This window comes from Vicugna pacos, chromosome 34 (genome assembly GCF_048564905.1).
Source record: "Vicugna pacos chromosome 34, VicPac4, whole genome shotgun sequence".
Taxonomy (NCBI): Eukaryota; Metazoa; Chordata; class Mammalia; order Artiodactyla; family Camelidae; genus Vicugna; species Vicugna pacos.
In genome coordinates, this window is record NC_133020.1 from 8,866,173 (window position 1) to 8,887,922 (window position 21,750).

The following is a 21,750-nucleotide window of genomic DNA, read 5'->3' on the forward strand; positions in this document are numbered from 1 at the left end:
GCCTCCTGAAATGAATGTGTAGAAACGGTTAAAATTTTATTTTTCAGTATGTGGGAAAAAAGAATTGGATTCACTGTTATTCTGTGGAATTTTTCTTGGCACAGAGGTATGTGTTCTTCATGAATCCTCAGAAAGTAAAGCCTCCTGAAGACCTCCAGGATCTGGGGGTGAGATTTCTCCAACCCTTTGTGAATTTACTGTCCAAAGCAACGTACTGGTGGATGAACACACTCATCATATCCGCTCATAAAAAACCTACTGATCTGAAGGCAATTGGAAAATTACCAATAGCAATGCGGGCTGTGACAAACTATGTTTGTTTAAAAGATGCATATGAAGAACAAAAGGTAATTTGGTTTCTGTTTTTCATGTTCATCATGGTGGAGAATGAGCCTATTAATATAAAGGCACTAAGCTTAAGTAATAGCTGTGGTTAAGGAAGAGCAGGTTTTTCTCCATCCCTCTTCCCCAGGAGTTTTGAGTCATGTTAACTAGGCTGCTGAGAAGATTCCAGAAGAGCCAATGAAATATGCTGTGTTAGTTGCCCAGTCACTACATGAGGAGGGACAGAGAAGTCACCATCTTTTCTCTGGGATCAAGTGGAAAGTCAGAATTAAGTTCAGTAATCATGTACATCTAATCCTGGTTACAATATCATGCTAATAATTCATGGAATTTTCATTGTCTTTTTTCAAGTATCTTGTTAATAATTTTGTTATTTAAAGGGAAAATAGATCATATCCATAAATAACTACTTTTGAGAAACTAAAATCCATAAATGAATTATTAACTAAAACTTGGACTCTACGTTTCAAAGTTGGGGAACTAAGTTAAGTAAAGGGGCCTTGTCTACCTACCACCTACCCCATGTGTCATCTTATATGTCTGCCAAAGTTGGTTTCTTCTGGTACTTTCTTTGAGTATTTAAAATTGCTTTTAAAAATTTAAATATGAGGATCTTTGAATATTTGCAGTATTTCTTGTCATCATTCTAAAGAGTCATGTATGCTACTACCCACAGTGATATTTTATATTGCAATCATCTACAAATAGTGTCATAATTAAAAATATAAGTGTTCACGATGACATGGGAAGGGACCAGAGTATGGTGAATCAGTTAAAGAGTTTTTGGCTGTTCTAAATCAAGATCAACAAAGCATTTATGGTAAATGATGAAAATGACCTCTGTTTTGTGTCAAAAATGCGTGTTATGAAATTACTATTGCAGGAAATGGTTACTACAAATGAACCTGAGTCATCTTATGGTTTCACCTCTGGGAAAAGTATTGCATAATGTTTTAAAAACTTTTCTTCTGAAGTAAAGATGAACAATATAGCCTAAGCATAGCTTAAGTTTTCCAAGTGCTCTTCATTAACACAGAGTCACTTGGACTTGGTGTGTTAATGTCTTTTATCAGTAAACTTAAAAAAATAAAATTATTCATCTAACAGGGAATTGAATATGAAACACAGTTGAATGCATTGAGCTGCTGCTTTACCACAATGAAAAATCGTTATCTACCTCCTCTCCAAGATGTAATTATGATTGTTTAGGTCTTGAAGTCTTTTCAACAAAGACTATAGAAATGTGAAGCCATGAGTTGGCATAAGCAAGTATTCCATTCTTCATCTGGCATTTCTTTAAGGAAAAATTAGGAAACACAAGTCTAACATTGCTTTAAAATTAGTGATTGTCATTCAAGATGGTGGGAAATACCTGGAGAAGAAACACTTTGAAGTTGGGATGATCTTTTTTGTTTAGCTTGTAGTAATTTGACAGGTGACTCTCTTGTGATTTAGTAACTCTAGAAATCTTAACTAGCCTGTCAGTAGCCTGAACCGATGTATTTTACTATTTTCTTTCCCATACAGTGTTATTCGATAATATTCATGACCGATTTATTCATTTTTTTCTAAATAAAAGGACATTAAAAGTAAGGCAGCCTTAAGAATTTTGGATCATCCTTTGACAACTAAAAATCATACAAAGTGTTTGAAAACTGGCCTGGTTACTTTTTATTCTCTCCATTTCTATTAAAACACATTCAGTAGCCATTGTTTGCAAAGAGTGCAGGGATACCAAATTATGCAACCAATACTGAACGAGACTCAGTAACACTTTTTTTTTCAGTTCATTTCTTTATTTTTCTTAAAGTATAACTGATTTACAATATTATATTAATTTCAGGTGTACAGCATTGTGATTCATTATTTTTATAGGTTATACTCTGTTAAAAGTTGTAACAAGACAATGGCTGTAATCCCTGTGCTGTGTAATATATCCTTGTTGCTTATCTATTTTGTACATAGAAACTTATATCCCTTAATCCCATACCCCTGTCTTTCCCCTCCCTCTTTCCCTCTCCTCTTTGGAAACCACTAGTTGGTTCTGTATCTGAGTAACTCTTATTTTTCAACTTTAAAAATATCAGAAATATCTGAAAGGATTTCTGTGTTTGTTGAGATTTATTGCTGTTTTAATTGTTCTATTTTGATTCATCAAGGTTTGGTTTTTTTTTTCCTTCTTTTAGAAAAAAGTGGCAGATCATCCAAATCGGACTCCGTCTATATGGCTAGCGATGTACAGGGCTTTTGGGCGACCAATTCTACTCAGTAGCACGTTTCGTTATCTTGCTGACTTGCTGGGTTTTGCTGGACCTCTCTGTATTTCTGGGATAGTTCAGCGTGTGAATGAAACCCAGAATGGGACAAATAACACAACAGGAGTAAGTTTGTGGTGCTTTTGGAAGGAAACGTATTATTGACAGATTTCTTTGTAATCTTTACTTTTTAAAAAAATGCAGTTTTATGAGCAGTTCAGACAGATGTATTTACAGAGAATCGACTGATTTTTAAAAGAAGAAAAAACTCATAATTTTCCTTGTAGAAAAAAATCATTCATTGAATGGATTGGGCCAACAAAATTGTTTCTCAGATTCAGAAACTATGAACATTCAATACGCATTTACTGTGTACTGGAAACTATGCTTGAAACTTTCACATTGATTATTTTATTGGATCTTTGTAACAATCCTGTAAAGAATTTTCATGCACAAGTACATGAGGGTGGCTGAGTCACTTTCTAAGAGGCTTATGACCAATACTGTTAGCAATGTGATTTGTAATATGTACTTTTCTCTTTTCCTGTGTAGTAAAAGCCATCACCCTGTTTCACAATGATCAGGGCAAATCATATATTTTTATTAGATATTATGTTACTGTTGAGAGCTATATAGTTTAAGTATTTGCTGTTATACATTTATAATCTTTTATTTTCTGCTCTCAAGAAAGTCTGCATCATGAACTTCCTAGTTTCTTTTGAAAATAAGAGTTGATTTCCCCCGTTTCACAGATAGAAACCCTTGTCCAGGTGTGTTAGTTTCCTTTTTCTAGTCTCGCAGTTTCATTTCCTGTCCTCTTTCCTTTCCCTGTTAAAATTGAACACATTTTCAAAGCCTACAGTGAACGATGCCTCCTTAGTGAAGCTTTTTCTAATTGTCCTCATTGGAATTTGACTCCCTTTGGTGTTCTCCAACACATTGTTTACTTTGCGTTGGCACTTTCCAGAAATGCTATTTATAATGAAGCGTGTTATTTATGGACATGCTTATCTTTCTAGATTGTGAGCTCTTTAAACTGAACGACTCTGAACAGTTCCATTAATACCCGCAATGCTTAGCCCAGTCCCTTGCATATATTAGTGTTCAGTCGTTATTGAGGCGAACCAAATATTTTCACCATCGAATATACTTTTGTGATAGTCCCTCCTAGCCTAATTACATAGAGATATCTAAATTCCACGTAGAATTCCATCAACCCTCTGCCTTACACATATTAACCAAGTTTTTAAGTAAGTTAGAATATACTGCTGTTACAAACAAAAAATAACTTTGTGTATGGGTAATTTACAGTGGAATTGTTTAGAATAGATTTTTTAAAACTTAGTCTTTGAGAATCAGTAGTCAATAAATCTAAATTTAAAGCTGCAAAAAAAAATAAGTTTGTGTATTCTTATGATGACTTCAGTCATAATCCTACTAGGACAGTTTTTCATAAGACGTATTTTGTCACTGAAAATGTCATGTGAGTGGAATAAATGGCCAAATTATGTATTTTGTAATTTATAGTTTATTTCATTATATCAGTTAAGATATATAAAAGTCAGAAAAAGTCAACTGTGTAGAATTTTTTTAAATTAATAAGGCTACGTAAATTGTATTTTTGTCCCATTGGTCTTGCTGACTATCAGTTTTGTAGCTTCTCCTTGTAATTTACAGTCTAAATTAACTTCTATCTTCTTTGATTACTTTCCAGTTTACTAAAGTAGAATATATCTTTGTGGAAAATGTACTCAACTCTTTAAATATATTAAAATATACCTTCTTCACGGGGAGGGTATAGCTCAAGCAGTAGAGTGCATGCTTAGCATGCATGAGGCCCTAGGTTAAATCCCCATTACTTCCTCTAAAAACTAACTAAATAAATAAACCTAATTACCTACCCCCCAAAGCTTCCCAAAAATTAAAATTAAAAAAAAGTACCTTCTTCTATAATTAGGCATTTCCAACCATCTTAATGATCAATTTGGGATATTATCCATTGAACTGGTTTGTCTTTGTATCTGTGACCATGATGAGGAAAAGCCAAAACTGCCTTGCTGTGGCTCATTCCATTGCTATATTATAAAGACCTTAAGGGTTTTTTAATTTTTTTAGTTTATTAATTAATTTATTTATTTAGTTGAAGGACAGTCAGTTACAATGTGTCAATTTCTGGTGTACAGCATAATGTCCCAGTATATGAAGATATTGAGTCTTGTATATTTAACAACCATGTATCATATAATAAGTGCAAATTGTATACCAGTATATGAAAAGTTTTTAATGTGTGTCTTTTTTCTGTTGGGATAAGATTTCAGAAACCCTCTCATCAAAGGAATTTCTTGAAAATGCTTACGTTCTCGCCGTTCTTCTCTTCTTGGCTCTGATTCTGCAAAGGACATTTTTGCAGGCTTCCTACTACGTAACCATAGAGACTGGCATTAACCTCCGTGGAGCCCTGCTGGTGTGTACAAGCTTTGGGTGATCTTGGTTTCTTGAAAATGCCACATACCATCCAGTAATAGAAATGGTAGCAGCTTCAGTTCTGGTTTTTTTTTTTTTTCCCTTTCGTTTTCACTTTGATATTATGCCATCAATACTTCTAGGATCTACTTAATAAAAGAAACACAGGGCTAATTCATAAGCCCACTGAATTAAAAAATGACCATTGTAATAATATGTTAAAATACTTTGAAATCTTGCATTTCTTTATTTCTGCAATAATTGTTTCAGAGACAATGTTTAAAGTTGAATGTATGTTTTGATTATAGTGCCAGAAAAAATAAGTTTGTATTTAGTTAAGGACTGAAAGTAACAATACTAAAATGAAAATAATGGTTGACTTAAGAAAATAACATTATAGGGTTATTTTCCCTTTTCTCAAAAAGATTTTAGAATGCTATTTTTTTCAATGAAAATAAATAAGCAGAGTGTTGATTATTAAGTTTAGAGCTTCAAGTCCGTCATTCTTCTTCTTCTTTTTTTTTTTTTTAGGCCATGATATACAATAAAATCCTTCGGCTTTCTACATCGAATTTATCCATGGGTGAGATGACCTTGGGTCAGATCAATAACTTGGTCGCCATTGAAACCAATCAACTCATGTGGTTCTTGTTCCTGTGTCCCAATCTATGGGCTATGCCTGTTCAGGTAGGTCAATATAAGTAAAATTCTTACTTGCAGAAGAAGTGAAAAAAAAAAAGACATCACGGTTTTAAAATTTATTGTTGGATTTTTCATTTTTAATGAAAATCCAAGTTAAATCCAAGTGTATGTCATTCACAGTGCTTGGCACAAAGTAAGATTTAAGACGTGCTTTGTTTCATTTCGTCCAAATGTACCAGATCAACTAGGGAGCTGGCTGCATGGTATAACTTAAAGGGTGTCAGAACTCCCAGGCTGCCTCTGAATGACTGCATCATGAGTGACCTGAAAGAAATTTTCATTTTGATTGGAATTTCCAAAGAGCTTAATTGGTTTGGCACTAAACATGGGCCAGTGCTTCTAGAAGGTCACTGTTGAGCTGTTATCGCTGGCATATAGACATGGGTTAAATGCCTTAGCTGCATGGATATGATTCATTAGATGATGTTTTGAGCCATGATAAGCTGAACTACTAGAAAAAAAAAATCAGGGTAGCAGGGATAAATCCTGAGTTTTTAAAGAAAAAAGAAGGAAGTGACAAACCAGGGATAGTAGGTGGAAGTGGTTCAGTCTTGGGTTTGGGAAAACAAATTTAAAAGGAAAGTGAGATAAGATGAAGGTACCAACCTTAGCTTCTCCACAGTTTTAGTTAGTCCTGCCTGCCTTGTCTTCAGTGACATCTGTGGTCATTGAGAAGGCAAAGAGCTTAGATCATTTAGTCCACAAACAACCATCTTGTCCTCTTGCGTTATGATGCTGGCTCTTACTTTCCATCCTTCCTGCCTTGAAAAGCTAATACAATTCTGAGTAAATTTATGGTGGGTGGCCACATTTTCAAAAAATAAAAAGTGTATCCTTTTAAAAATTTGAAGACCACTTTAGGTCCGAAGCATGGGCACCATTCTGCAGCTCCGTGCAGTAAATCGGTTTGACACCGGTTGTACACATCATTATACTAAAAATAAATTCTTACTACTTAGCTTTCCCCAGATAAATCATAGTAAAACCCAACTGTCACAATTGAGTTGAATTCCAAATAAACTTAATATAATAATTAAGAAATACTACAATTTCACTGAAAATATTTCCTTCCATGCCATGGTCTCCACACCACTATTCATTTTCCCTTCCTTGTGTTTTCCTCACTAGATCATCATGGGAGTGATTCTGCTCTACAATTTACTTGGATCCAGCGCATTGGTTGGCGCAGCTGTCATTGTACTTCTTGCGCCAATTCAATACTTTATTGCTACAAAATTGGCAGAGGCTCAGAAGAGCACTCTTGTAAGTAACCTCCTCTGGAAACTATATTAGGAAAATCCAGTAATGCTGCTTTATTTTTAAAATATAAGAAATTAATATATACCACGCAAGATTATTTGGAAATCATTATCGTGCATGTCAGTTCTTAGGCAGCCAATGTGAATTTTTTGTGTTGCACAATTTTTTTTGAAGTGGATTTGAAACCCAAGTCTTAATGATCTTAGACTCTAAATACCAGAGTCACTGATGTTTTTAAGCGTCATGATGCGATAAGGCCTTGAATCATCGTGTAGGTCACTTACCTATGCTTGCATGAACCAGACAATAACTTACATGTACTTTTGAGTATGTGTACATTGGATGCCAATTATTGACGTGGGAGAAATGGATCAAGGAACAGATGAAGGGTCAGATTTGGTGTTCTGAAGTTCAGTGTCTCTAGAGTTGGATCAAACCACGTGGTGAGCTATAGAGTTTCACTGAAATATTTCAGTGGCATCCTCTCTGCCCGAGTACGTTAGTGGTCAACTTGGCACGCAAGAAGAAGCCTAATTATTGACCCTTTCTGGCTTCAGTGTGCCTTGAAATCATTTCATTTGAAAAAGAATTGGCTTCTTTTAAAGAAATATTTGCAAATAATAAAATCATTGACAGCATTTTTAGAAATAAAGTTTGATTAAATATGAGCAAGGCTGTCTGTAAATCAGGCTGCCACTGGTGGACAGTTTCCCAAGTTGGTGTTCCACTGTGATGAGCAAGTTGCATGCCATGCAAGTGGTTTTTGTCACTTGTTTTTCTGCTGCCTCTGGCGAGGTTGCTCATTATTTCTGACTGAGCCGTCTCCCCTCTGGACTCCAGGACATGGGTACAGAAAAGTGTGGAAGAGGGACACAAGGAGGGGGCATGACGATCCAACATCTGTCTTTCATTTAGCCCTTCATACTATATTCATTCACTCACCGACTGTCATTTGATAGGCAGCTAAGACTCTGAAGAGACAAAATGATAAATAAAATCAGACCATTTGCTGCTTTTGCTTCCTCTTAACTGCCTGTTGCCCCTCTGCAGCTCCTTCTGAGAGGTCACAGGTGACACCATACCTTCGAGTAATTCTGATGTAATATTTGGTGGTGGTGGAAGTTAAAACAGTTGACTAAATGGAGGCTTTTGTATCTGCCACACATCTCCCTCCAGTTAATCCAAGTTGTTAGTAATCAGTTTATCTAACCTAAGCCTTAAACAAGAGCTTATGAAGGAGGAGGTAGAAATCTCTTGAAGTTAAAGATAATGGGCTTGGTTTCAGTAAGTGTCTTATGACAACTCAGTGTGGAGACACACAACACTGTACCCTCACATTCCCAAATCAGAAGCACGTGAATTTGAAGTTCATTGTTTCTCTTCTCCTAAACGTGAGTGATCGTGTGGAAGGGAGAATGAAGTGACTTAGATATTAGAAGGAGTCACTGAAAGCCTCTTTATCATGTCCCCAAAGGTCTGTCTGTACTCTCTGTAGCTGTTATTCAAGGAAGTCATGTGAAACTTAAGAAACTGCTTTTATTTAAACCAAAGCAACAGAGACATAAACTTTTTTTAGGTGGAAAGAAATTTGAGGCCATCTCATTCAAATCTATCTCTTTTTTTTTTTTTTTTTTTTTTTTGATGGAGGTCCTGGGTTCAATCCCCAGGACCTCATGCATGCTAAGCATGTGCTCTACCAGTTGAGCTATAACCTTCTCCCACACCCTGCCTCCCCCATTCGACTCTTCATTTTAATGTTGGAGGCAGAGGCACAGAGTTTAACTGCCTCTCCCGGGAATCTCGCAGAATCAAGCAGAAATCAAGAGTGAGTTCCTTCAATCCCTCTCCAGTACCTGGTCTTGCCTCTTAGATTCACTTGGATGTAGCTTACGTTGTTCTTTCATTCTTCTCTTTTATAGGATTATTCCACTGAGAGACTGAAGAAAACAAATGAAATACTGAAAGGCATCAAACTTCTAAAGTTGTATGCCTGGGAGCACATCTTCTGCAAGAGCGTGGAAGAAACGAGAATGAAAGAATTATCCAGCCTCAAAACCTTTGCGCTTTATACATCACTCTCCAGTAAGTTGCTGTTGCTCAGAGGACCGTCAGAAAACATGTTACTTTAATGGACCAAACAAAATCTAGACTGCAAATACTCTGAAAAACACACATTTGTTAAATTCTAAAAACATGTGTCATTGAAGGATTATTTTAGCTAAATTTTACTCTTTATAACATTTCATAAAAAATAATTTTTCAATAAAGAGAAATATTTTCTGATTAAGACTAGGGGATGCCAGCTCTCCCAGCAGTAAACCAGAAAATACCAACCGGGAAATATTTATGGATTCAAGACGAAATGTTATTTAATGCACTTGGTCCTTCTTGTCTTCAGGGAAAGTTAAAGCAATAATAGATGTTTATTAAAGTTACTGAAAATGTTGCGCAGTTCACTGAAACTAATGTAACTGATTTCTTTCCACAGTCTTCATGAACGCAGCAATACCCATAGCAGCCGTTCTTGCTGTAAGACGCTTTTTTCTTACCTTTAGAAATGGAGCCAAGTCAGTGTTTAGAAATAAGTTAGGGACAAGAATGTGTGGGTGGTCATATACATTATCTCGCCGCAGCCAGTCTTCTGTTTGCTGTTTCCATTGCGATGGTTCTAATCCTGGGTTTCTCAAGTGTGGTGCTGTGGTCATTCTGGCCCTGGTAATTACTTCTTTGTTGTAAGAACCCATCCTCTGCATTAAGATGTCTAGCTAGCAGCGTCTCTGGCTTCTACTTGTTAGATGTCACGTGTACGCTTCAGTTATGACCATCAGTGATATCCCGAGACACTGATAAATGTGCCCTGGGGAGCCAGACTGAGATTGAAAATTTATTGTCCTAACCTCCAGGGCCCAGTGCCCAGACATTCTTACAACAGGATGGTGCTAGATCAACAACCCAAAAATGTTAAATAATTCCGTTAGTTTTCAAATGAAAATGACAAACCGAGGAATCAGTATTCTATTCAGAAATGTAAAAAAGTCTGCCTTAAATACCAATGTTGGTAATGTTAGGAAAGAGCTCCCTGAGGGGCCCTAAAACAATGGAACATTCCTTTTTTTCCTCTTTGAAAATTAAGCATTGGTTGGAAAGAGCCTGACCATTTGTGAAGAACACTGGACTCTCTTTCGGTTATTCCCCTCACTCAGAAATTTGACATGACTTAGTCAGTCTTCTCGTCTGTCGACAGAATCTATTTTGCCCTTCTCACCAGTTTACTGCTAGAATGAATGTAGACCATATATGAATGTAGACCAATAGCAAGCATTTTTCTTTGGGAGACATTTGGGTGAAGTAGTTCTTTTCATAGTGGCAGTAGACATACTGGCAGAGCAGGCTATGTTAGGTTTGTAACATTGAATTTGAGCATTTGTGAAACTGTCTCCAGCTTTCTCTAAAGAAACTTTTGCTCCGCACAGACGTTTGTGACCCACGCGTACGCCAGCGGAAACAATCTGAAACCAGCGGAGGCCTTTGCCTCACTGTCTCTCTTCCACATCCTGGTCACTCCCCTCTTCCTGCTCTCCACGGTGGTCAGATTTGCAGTCAAAGCCATCATCAGGTATGCGCTCTAATGTCAGGGGGCCTTTGCTTGATTATAGAAATCCTGCATGCTCCTGGCAGTAACTTAGAAAAGTGTAAAAAGAACATCAAAATCACTGCCCAGAGATAACTTGTCATCACAGGTAACTGGTCAAAATTTTGGTATGCTACCTTTCAGTCTGTTTTTATTCCATATAAAAATAATTATTTTAAAATAAAATTTGTGATTTTTGTTTTTTGTTTTTTGCTTTCCCCTCATTAAGACTCTAATGCATGATGTTTACTGTTTACATGAAGTTCCATTGTCTGGAGGTATTCGAACGCATTTACTGGTTACTTCCTTATCGCGTATTTGGAACGTTTCTATTTTTACCTTAACATAAATAATGTAAATAACATTTGAGATAAACATCTTTTTATCTTTAAACGTTTCTCTGATCTCTTTCTAAAGTCAGGCTTCTAGAAGTGGTGATACTTGTTCTGATCGTATGCATCTTTTTGAGGTCCTTGATGATTATAGCTAGGTTGCTTTCCATTGAAAGAGTGGTGAGTCAAAAGTTGTACACATTTTTCAAATTTTTTTCATGAATATAGCCATAATGTTTTCCAGCAAAGCTGTGCTAGTTGATATTTTTACCAACAGTGATGGAGGATGTTCACACCAATACGTATTTTCTGTTTTAATTTTAATTTGGGGGGAGGGGAAGAAGAGATAATTAGGTATATTTACTCTTTAATTTATTTTATTAGAGATACTGGGGATTGAACCCAGGACCTCATACATGCTAAACACATGGTCTACCACTGAGCTATAGCCTCCCATCTTGTTTTAATTTCAGTTTAATTTGGAAAAAAAAAGAAAGACTCAGGCTCACAGTCTCTGGAAATGGAAAGATTCTGCCAAACTGAATGCAGTGTTTTGTTCATTTTAAGTGCACTCCTACAGTGTTTCTAACCCATGTAGACGTCATCTCAGACTCACAATTTCCCACAGTGCACAGTTCTAAAAATATATGTGCTCTGATGATGACCACCATTTTCACTTGTATTATGTAATAAATGTTAACAAAATATACTATGCTACATTGTATGTAACATAGCTTACTATGTATGAGTCTATACTGTAAATAAGGTGATCTTAAAGTAGTACTTTGCTTTTTGCTATAAGATCTTATAAACCTTACAAGACCTCAGCATGTATGATAAATAGTCATTGTCATATTTAATGTTAGGCCTTTGAAAGAAATGCCAAGATGTTGCGATACTGAAAGAAAATTGGAAAATTGAGGCCTTAAATATACCAACTATGGTGTTACCCTTGATAGCAATGGAGAGCATCTCTTGTAAGATCTTTTAAAATGAGGTAACTTTCCCAATGTCTACGGATTACTGAGAAAACTAGTATTTAATATTCAAAATATCAGAATCTCCAGCTTTAGACAACAGTTTATATTGGCTTAACATTGACTTAATACCAAATGTCATTAAAATGCGTATACCTTCTCTTATTATAAACCAAGTTCTGATTGGTTACATAGTATCGTAGCACGCGAAACGATCCTAATCTGTCAGATTTGTCGTTAGGAACCAATTCTGGAGCTGTTAAGAGTTTAAAGCTCAGGGCCTCTGGCCTCATCTGCCCTCATTTTCTTTTCTTATCGCTCTGCCTCCTGAAACACTGGTACGGATCGGTGACTGATTTCCGTAGCATCACTTCCAAATTAGGCAGTGCCCTGGAAGGGAAGCTACTTCAAACAATAAAATTGATAAATGGTCAAGAGTCTGCTATTTTGGTTCTTATTTTCATTTCTCTGACGGCTACAAGTGGAGAGATAGGTGAGCATAGATAACTGCTCTGAAATCAGGAGGTTACCAAGCACCAGAAGGATTTTAAGAGTTGCTATGAAAAAAAATCAATAAATGAGGGCTGTGGGTGTCCCCAAGTCCATAGTAGACAATCCTGCTGTAGTAAACCCTAGTAAAGTTGAGGGTGGGTTATAATCCTTGTACATTTCTGCCCAGCATTCTCTCTTCTGTACGTTCCAGGGGAAAGGCATTTGCCAGTTTGATAAAGACCAGCCTGTTTTCAGGGCTCAGCTCCAGATTTCCCAAGCCATAGGCCAAATAGAATCAGCTTATAAAAACTTGCTTCTCTAAAATGAATCTCAGTGGTTGACTTGTGGGTCCCACGGAGATGACCGGTCAGCAGAAACCAGTCCTTCTTCCCACTGTGTGCTGGTTCTGGGAACCCAAAGGAGCGTTTTCCTAGTGTTGACTGGACTTGGAACTTTCTTCTGTGCCTGGGAACCCGTGACCAGTCTTGGATGCCAGTTGGCCCACAGCGAGTCGAGCAGCCTGTTTATAATCGGGGACTTTGGTTAGCAGATTTTGAAACCTCCTCCTCAAGACTGTGGAAGTCATAAGTTCTTTGCTATACTCTGAAATGCATTCAGAAATGTGGTGGGTTAGAATGGGGTGCAGTGTACTCCCAAACTTGTATTACCTGTGCATGTGAGAGACTTGGAAACTTCGCTACTGTAGGAAAATTCCATGCCGTGTAAAATTCTCGACTTGGAGAAAACTGTATGCTTTCTTTGAAACATGTCTAGCTTGTTAGACAAAATTATCTTCATGGTGCTCAGTGAGTGGGATGCCACATATATATCATAAAACGCTAGAAAGAGGAAGTTAGAACTCAGGTTATCTCCTCATAACCCCAGCTCCCCACATCATTTGAGTGGACATTTTATGATGTTGTTTTCCAGTCTCCATTTGCAAAACAGAGGGAAGAAATGAAGAAAAGTCACTATTTTCTAAAATCTTAAATAGTTGAAGAAGAGTTACTATTTTCAGGATGCCTGCCTCGCTTCTGCTCTTTGCTTTACTTGTAAGAAAATAATTTATGTGTTTTGCTTTTCTGCAGGAAAATGTAAGTTGCTCTGTTGTAGCCTTTCTAAATAATTTGAGTTTAGGTTCCTGGTATTTGATATACAATGCAGTGTCTATGTCCAAAGATGCTATTTGCCAAGGAAAAAATGTGTAAAACGAATCCCTCACTTTGCTGGAAGATAACTTGTGTCCTTTCTCTCGTGAAACTCCCAAAGGAACATACATTTGGCTAGTCTACTGTGATTACCTTCAATCAAATAAATTGTTACTGATGTTTATCGGAGAGCATGCTCACACGTTGACTTGGTGCCCATTTACGGAAATTTCATGGTTCCCACAAGAAAAGCACGTAGCTGCCAGCTGCAGAATCAGTTATTCCCAGTAAACATAGCACCTGTCCAAAGTAGACAAGCTGTGTATCAACACCCTGCGTGAAATGTGAGAAGTGAAAAAGTAACATGGGTTACTGAAACATTACATACTTTTATGAATTACCTGAACAAATGAAAAGTTAGTAAAATATTGAACGATAAAGGTGATGGAGGCAGGGAAGGGAACTGGTTGGTATCAAATATATCCGCTTTCAAATCTTGGCACAACCTTGGAATGAATACTCATTGTTCAACCATGAACATATTACTTGCTGCCTGCATAGCTCAGCGTCCTGACTTACCAGATGAGCACAGTAAATGAGCAAGTACATGCAAAGTGCCCTGCACGTTGCCTAAATATGTTAGATATTTAACAACTCTCTATTTTAGTACTTTACCACCAATTTACTAAACTCCATTTCACACTTCAGAGACATGTCTTCTGTGGGTCTACGTTCTTTTATTAAGCACTTCAGATACCTTGCTAGGCACTGGGGATGGCAGCGACGAGAGGTGGAGTGAACTCCACAGGAGGGGGTGGGCGGGTTAGCTCAGGGGTTGAGCGCAGGCTTAGCAGGCACGAGGGGCTGGGTTCAGTCCCCAGTGTCTCCGTTAAGGGAGAAAAAGGAAATTCACAGAAGACTACAGTCTGACTGGGGAGACTGGGAAGGAAAACGAATTACAACGTGATGTGTTATGTACGCAACACAGCGCTCTACACCCAATGCCATATATGGGCCGCATATGAGACTCATTGAAGCTTATCAAGAGAGAAGGAAGACAGTCCTGTCAGTCAAGGTGTAAAGGAGGCAGGAACTCCTTCCTAAGATCTTAAAGAATAGGTAGGGCTTGGTCAGTTGAAGAAGAGAAAGCACGTTCTACATGAGGGAGCAACATATGTGATGGGAAGAGGTGAGCAAGGTGAGAGATCTTGGTACCTTCCGGGGACTAAAGGTAATTGCATGTAGCTGGAGAAAGGTCCTGATGTGGAAAGCATCAAGGGATGAAGCTGAGGATGCCGAAGGGCACAGGGGTGCAGGGGCCATTTGTTATTTTAAGGAGAGGCCTGTTGTATGTACAGATTTGCATTTTTTAAATACAACCCTGGCAGCGTGGTGGAAATTACTTCACCCTTGGTCACGATTCATGCATTTTCCATACTTGTTTTGCCTCTGTGATTTCTGAAAGGCCCTTGTATGAACAGGAAATGCTTTTGGTATTACCTATTTATTCGTTCACCAGACATTGCTTGAGGAATTGCTATGTTATATTTTTGGCACTGGGCTAGATTCTTAAAATCTTCACTTTTAAGGAGTTCACAGTCTAGTGGGAGAGATAGACATAACAAAACAAACAAGATAGTGGTGCAGGGGCCCCTTGGCCAGAAAGCCTGGAGTAACGTGGTCAGGGGAGGGGTGCTGGAGGGGGAGGCTCAGAAAAGCGCTTGTGTTGGATCCTCTGATGTTCACTGTAATTGGAGTTCCAGAATGAGATGTTACGAAGAAGAAAGAAAGTTCTCCTCATGCTTTCGGGAACCTTCACTGTCCTGATATTCAGCTAGAATAGGGCTCATTAATTCATTAATTCCTTAAAAGCTTCAGTAAGGTTTGTGTGTGTGCGTGCTGGGAAAGTGAAATGGAGAATTGAATCCACCGACTTTACTTATGTCTGAATCATTGGTTTATTCCTTGTTGGACGTGTTCAACCAACAGTTATTACATCCACTGAGTAATTTGTGCCCGGAGCTGCTGGACTTAGCGTTTCAAAGGCAAATGAACTTGGCCCCGTACTGTCCTTTGTGTGCACACATACAGCGTGAGATGATTTAAATGGTATCCCTTTGATTGACAAAACTGTGCCCTTTAAACTCCAGTCTCTTCAAAACATTAGAACAGAATGACAGTTGAAGGCTATAAAAGTAAAGAGGGAATACGGCCATTTAAGATGAATTAATGCTACTTTGTAAGGCGTTTCTAACACTGTCTTTCAAGTCTATATGGTCAGGCTTTGCTGACAAAGACTCAGAGAGAGTACAAAACCCAAAACTCTTTCTTTTTTTGGTTCTGAAATTCCTTTGAAAATTTCAGTAAAATAGACATAACATAAAATTTATCATTGAAGCCACTCTAAGTGTACAGTTCTGTGGCGTTAAGTACATTCATATTGTTTTGCAAGCGTCACCACAATCCGTCTCCGGAAATTTTTCATCTTCTCAGTCTGAAATTCTAGACTTATTAAACAATCACTCCCCTTTCATCCCTCCTCCCAGACCCTGGTGACTGCCATTGACTTTTTGTCTCTATGAATTTGGGTATTTTAGCTACCTTATATAAGTGGAATTACACAATTTTTGGTTATTGTGTGCCTGGCCTATTTAGCATAATGCTTTCAAGGTTCATCTGTGCTGTCATAACTCTAATATATTTAAGTGAGTCAGGAGTTCCAGAACCATGGCGCAGCCGCTGTGGAAAACAGTATGACAGATACTCAAAAAACTAAATATAGAATTACCATACAATCTAACAATTCCACTCTGGGTACGCACCCCAAAGACGGAGAAGCAGGGACGTGAACAGATATTTGTAGACCCTTGTTCATAGCAGCATTATTCACAATAGTCAAAAAGTGAAGCAACCCAAATGTCCATCAACCAATGACAAAACAAAGTGTAGCACATATTTCCAATGGAATATTATTCAGCTAAAGCTTTCCTTGAACAATGACTTCTTTTAGTGGAATCTAAAAAATACAAAAAATTAGTAAATATAACAAAAAAGAAGCAGACTCACAACTGTAGAGAACAAACTAATGGTTACCAGTGGGGAGACAGAAGGAGGTGGGGCAACATAGGGGTAAGGGACTAAGAGATACGAACTATTATGCATAAAATAAGCTACAAACTTCTACTGTACAACACAGGGAATATAGCTAACATTTTATAAATGTGAATGAAGTATAACCTTCAAAAATAATGAATCACTGTATTGTACACCCGTAACTTATAATATTGTATATTAACTATACTTCAATAAAAATTATTTTTTAGTTTCTTGTAAATGTAATTTAGAAGCTAATAGTGGATTTTCTCTACTTTATGTTTCCAAAGAAAGGAAACAGTTTCTGTAGCATGCAAGGCTAAAAGGCTTAAAGTTCATAGGCAACAGACTCAATTAAATTTACTTTTCTTCATTTTATTAGTCTGCCACAAAAACAAACAATGCAGACCTGCCTGGAGGTCCTTAGCTTGGCTACAAACTCAAATGAAAAATAAAGAAATCTTTTATTTCAAATGTGTATTTTCCAGTTCCCTACCGACAGCAATCCTTCCTCTGTAGGATTGGTGCAAGGTTCTAGGGGGTCCTCCCCCAACCAGGTTGAGAAAAGATGTCCTGTATATACAGTGGAGCCTCAAGCAAGATAGCGTGGTGGTCGTGGACCCCAGATCTGTGTGTTAGGTGCTTCAGGCTTGTAGGCAGGTTGCTTAACTTCTCTGTACCTTATTTCCCCTCATTTGTAAAATTAGAATAATGAGAGTACTTCCTTCTTTGGTATAATTATTTTTAAGCATGCTGTTTTAAGTTCCTCTCCAATTCTCTTGTCTTTGACAAGAAACACAATTGCAAAAAAAAACCCAAAAAAAAAAAACCAAGAAAAGAGATTTGGCTGAATTGGGGGCAACCAATTGGTTCTGGTTTTTCTGAGATATTTTTCTACTGAGATTTTTCTACTCCCCTGGTCCCAGGAGCCCATCAGTCCGTGCGTCCTAGCTGAATCCCTTGCTGGTTTTGAGAAATGACTCGGAGGTGGCTTGCTCAATCTGGTAACAAATGGGGGTAAAGTTTGTTTATTTAGGTAGAACTTGGTTGGTGACCGCGGGTTTGTTTCTGACCCTCTTGTGTTTGTTTGTCTTTTGCAGTGTTCAAAAGCTGAATGAGTTTCTCTTAAGTGATGAGATTGGCGAGGACAGCTGGCGGACTGGGGAAGGCTCTCTTCCCTTTGAGTCCTGTAAGAAGCACACTGGAGTTGTAAGTGCTTTTGCGTGTTACGGGAGATGTGAATAGGAAACAGTCTGGAGAATGGATGATTTTAAATGAGTGCAATTAGATGAAATCGTAAGCTTTATTTTTAACCCATATGAAGAAAAAACGCCACCTGCTTCTACAACAAACCTCACAAGTCAAAAATCAACAAACGAATGTATAAGGCTTGTCTTTATAAATCATCAAAGGATTGTCCCAAGAGGGACAGCATGCATCTAATTCAAAAGGGGTTGTCTACCCCAAGCTTTATGTAAAAATAATACAAAGCAAGCTTACAGCTCCTGTACCATATTCTTTTAATACCTTTAGCTGCATTACACTTCTTAGTTTAAAAAGTGCTTTTTGACACATTATGTCTTTTGAGTCGTTTGCACTGTTGCATTTCACGACCTATTTTTATTTTCTGGATGAATATATTGAGTTTACATGTTGTGTGGTTTGAATAGAGTCAGAGGACTAGTGAGTGGCAGAATCAGAATTAAAACCTGAGTCTTGTAACTCCTGAACCAGTTTGTTCATCCATACACAAATACTTACTCAGTATCTATATAAAGTCTGGAAGCACAGTCAGTATTAATTGTCACGTGTTGCATGGAATATGACACGTATTGTGCACTTGCCTGTGTTTCTAGGCTTACCAGCTACCCTGGGTTTTGCGCTAAGACCTAGGGATGTAGCTATGAATAAGGCAGACAAGCTCTTTCTTGTCAGAGTTTGCTCTCTTGAGACGGAAGTCAGATGATAAACAAGTAAAAAGATGAGGTCATCTCCCTGTGAGAAGAAAAAAAAGGAGGGTATTAGAGAGTGACTGGGATGCCCAAAGCAAGGTGATCCTTTCCCAGAAGGCCCCTCAGAAGAGCTGGCATTGGAGCTGAGATCTGAACGAACAGTAGGTACCAGTTCTGCAAAGACCTAGAAAGAGGGTCAGATCATTTCAGGCAGAGAACTAGCAGATGCAAAGACCATGAGGTGGAAATTTATTTGGTGTGTTCAAGCAACAGCAAAGCTCTCTGGCTGAAGCCTGGTAAAGAAGGGAGAGTTAAGATGCGGTCAGGATAAGGATTGAGGGTCCTGTAAGCCATGGAAAGAGTTGGATTTTATTGGCACACCATAGGAGACCATTGGAGGGTTTTAAATAGGGACTAATATAATTTTGTTTGTATTTTTAAAGGATCCCTTTGGCTACTGGGTGGAGAGTCATCAGTGGGGACAAGAGCAGAACAGATAGATCAGTAGAAAGGTCGTTATAGTAACATAGGGAAGAAATGAAGATGGTTAGCGTGAGTTTTTGTTACAGTTGCAGTGAACCTTGTGAGGAAGTAATCAAATTCAGTGTTCATTTTGTAGGTTGAGCTGATGAAGACTTGCTGATAGATTGAATGGAGGGGATGAGGGAGAAAGAAGACAAGGATGAATCCTAGGTTATTGGCTTGACAACTGGCTCATAGATAGTAGGGTCAGTAACTAAAACAGGGAGGCTAAGAAATGAGTAGGTTGGTGTTGAGGTGGAGTCAAGAGGTATATTTTGCACATGATAATTTTGAGATATTATTGACATCCAAGGAGAGACGTCACTATTGGAGATGCAAATTTAAGAGCCATTGGTCATTAGATAATATTCAGAATAATGGGACTGGATTACACTACTTTCTTGAGAGCTGTGTCTGAAAAATTACAAAGAAACTCTTTAAAATTCATATGCGTATTTTATAACAGTAAAGGAAAGTTATCCTAAAGTGGACCACGTTGTAAGTTAATAGTAGCTATTCAGGTTACCACTGGAGAAAAATGTGAATATATTTACCATTTATGTAACCCAACAAAAATGCACGTGCAGTCCCTGGAATTGACCGAGGCTTGGAAAGCCTTTACCAGAAAGTCAATCTATATTAAATTTTTCTTCACATTGTGTTTCAAAGTGCTAAAAATAGTTAAGACAAGCACTTGGCTGTGTTTAGACTTGCTGCTTTCTTCTGCTTTTCTGTGTTTTTTTTAATCTCTGTCGAGTTATTTTGTGGAGTAGGTGTGATTCTTGTCTGCGAAGGAACTCCCACCTATACTTGTAGACACCAAAGTTATCAAGCCTGAAAATGCTCGTATGCTATCGTGTGGATGCAGACACCAAGTCAGGACCACATCCTCGAGTGCCCACACTCCGAGGCAGCATTTGATTAGAACCAGCCTTGTTGCACTTTGGATGATAGGAGATTACCAAAGAACCTATTAGATCATCTTGCAGAGAGGCGGGGATGCGCAGAATGTGGTAACCTCAGGAGAAGGGGATATAGGAGGTCAAGTTTGAGGAGCTAGGGAACTCTGAAGAATAGATGAAGGACAGAAGGAAAATGGAATTGAGCAAAAGTTAGAGGGGAAGAAGAATCTCCTTCAGATGCCTCTAACATCTTCAGGGTTATTGAAACCAGACTGGACTTCTGATGTCTTTCGCGGCTGTTCATCACAGCTAATGGGCCAGACCACAAATGACAAACTTTTAAGAACGGAGAGAAAAAAGCCATGTGTTTGAAAATAACACTAATGGAAACTCCTTCTCGAGAGCGCTTAAGATGCTATGTATTCTGTGAAAGCTTAGAGTTAAGTGGTTTTGGCTGCAGAATCTCCATGGAGAATTAGTGACATTCTAGAGCCAGAGTCTCTTCAAATTACATCTGTGAAACTCCGACTCAACTCTCTGTCAACACATCTCCTCTTCCCAGCCTCTCCTTAGTTTTGTGAAGAACATGAAGTCATTCCTTTTGGACCTCTGGGGGCAATATTACTACAGAAGTAAAAACTCTAGAAGACAGGGACTACACGTACGGGTAGAGACCTGTCTTGGGTGGGAAATATACTGAGCTTAAGGGCTAGTGATTTTATACATCACCCCTTGTAAAGCACTTCCCAGGGTCATCTGTGAGGACCATGAGAAGGAAAACAAAGTAAAATAAAATTCATGAGCACACCCTTTTTCTCTTTTAAATTTAAAATGCATGAAGGTTCAATACTCAGTACCTTTGTTACAAATAAATATTTAATCCCCCCCCCAAAAAAAAAGACAAACAATAAAAATGCATTAGGTATTTTCTGTCGGACAGAATCACTGCTAGCACTCCCGAGTGGCTTTCCAATCGGTGGGTTGATTTGCACGTAGTCTAGCATTGTGCTGTTGGATGGTTTGATAGTCTGTTGACACACCAGCTGATGTAAATTGGACAGCATTGTCTTGTTTGGATTAACTCACTGATTATTTGAAGCCACTCCCAATTCCCATAATAGAACTCAGTGGATTCATCAAAAAGCTAAACCTGCAATTTCAAGCCAAAAAAAGTTTCACAATTCTAGAATCCTTTGCTTTTATAGGTAACTTAACAGTTGAACAATGTGCTGTTACCAACAAGGTCCTACTGCAGAGCACAGGGAACTATATCCAATAACTTGAAATAACTGATCATGAAACATGAAACATCTATTTTATATACATAGTCTATGCTGTACACCAGAGACTAACACAACATTGTAAGTCAACTACACTTCAATAAAAAATAAACTATACTATTCTTTGGCTTTCCTAATCTCTAGAAGGTTTTTAAGTAAGAGATAATTATTTATGTTGAAATACTTGCTTACTAGATTTTTGGGACAAATTGTGAGCTTATATATTTTTCTAAATTAAGAGTTTGACAGAGCTGGATTTTCTACCTTAGTCATTTATCTCTGTGAAATTGAACTCAAAATTAGAGAATAACAGATTTCTGGTTATGACCCCATTTCGAATTCATTTTATGTAGATGAAGATTATTCAGCCTTAGCTGGCATCCTCTTTATTGTGGA

The 21,750-nt window shown here is 37.9% G+C and overlaps 1 protein-coding gene across 1 annotated transcript in view; it reads left to right on the forward strand.

Annotated features, from left to right (window-relative positions):
- The window catches only part of ABCC9 (ATP binding cassette subfamily C member 9), a 107,726-nt gene that overhangs the window by 19,543 nt on the left and 66,433 nt on the right, over nucleotides 1-21,750 (forward strand). The window contains exons 8-16 of the mRNA XM_072954303.1: nucleotides 105-347; nucleotides 2,532-2,726; nucleotides 4,912-5,064; nucleotides 5,595-5,750; nucleotides 6,894-7,028; nucleotides 8,945-9,107; nucleotides 9,514-9,554; nucleotides 10,499-10,641; nucleotides 17,799-17,907. Coding sequence (XP_072810404.1) covers nucleotides 105-347; nucleotides 2,532-2,726; nucleotides 4,912-5,064; nucleotides 5,595-5,750; nucleotides 6,894-7,028; nucleotides 8,945-9,107; nucleotides 9,514-9,554; nucleotides 10,499-10,641; nucleotides 17,799-17,907 — 1,338 coding nt within the window. The remainder of the gene's footprint in view (nucleotides 1-104; nucleotides 348-2,531; nucleotides 2,727-4,911; nucleotides 5,065-5,594; nucleotides 5,751-6,893; nucleotides 7,029-8,944; nucleotides 9,108-9,513; nucleotides 9,555-10,498; nucleotides 10,642-17,798; nucleotides 17,908-21,750) is intronic.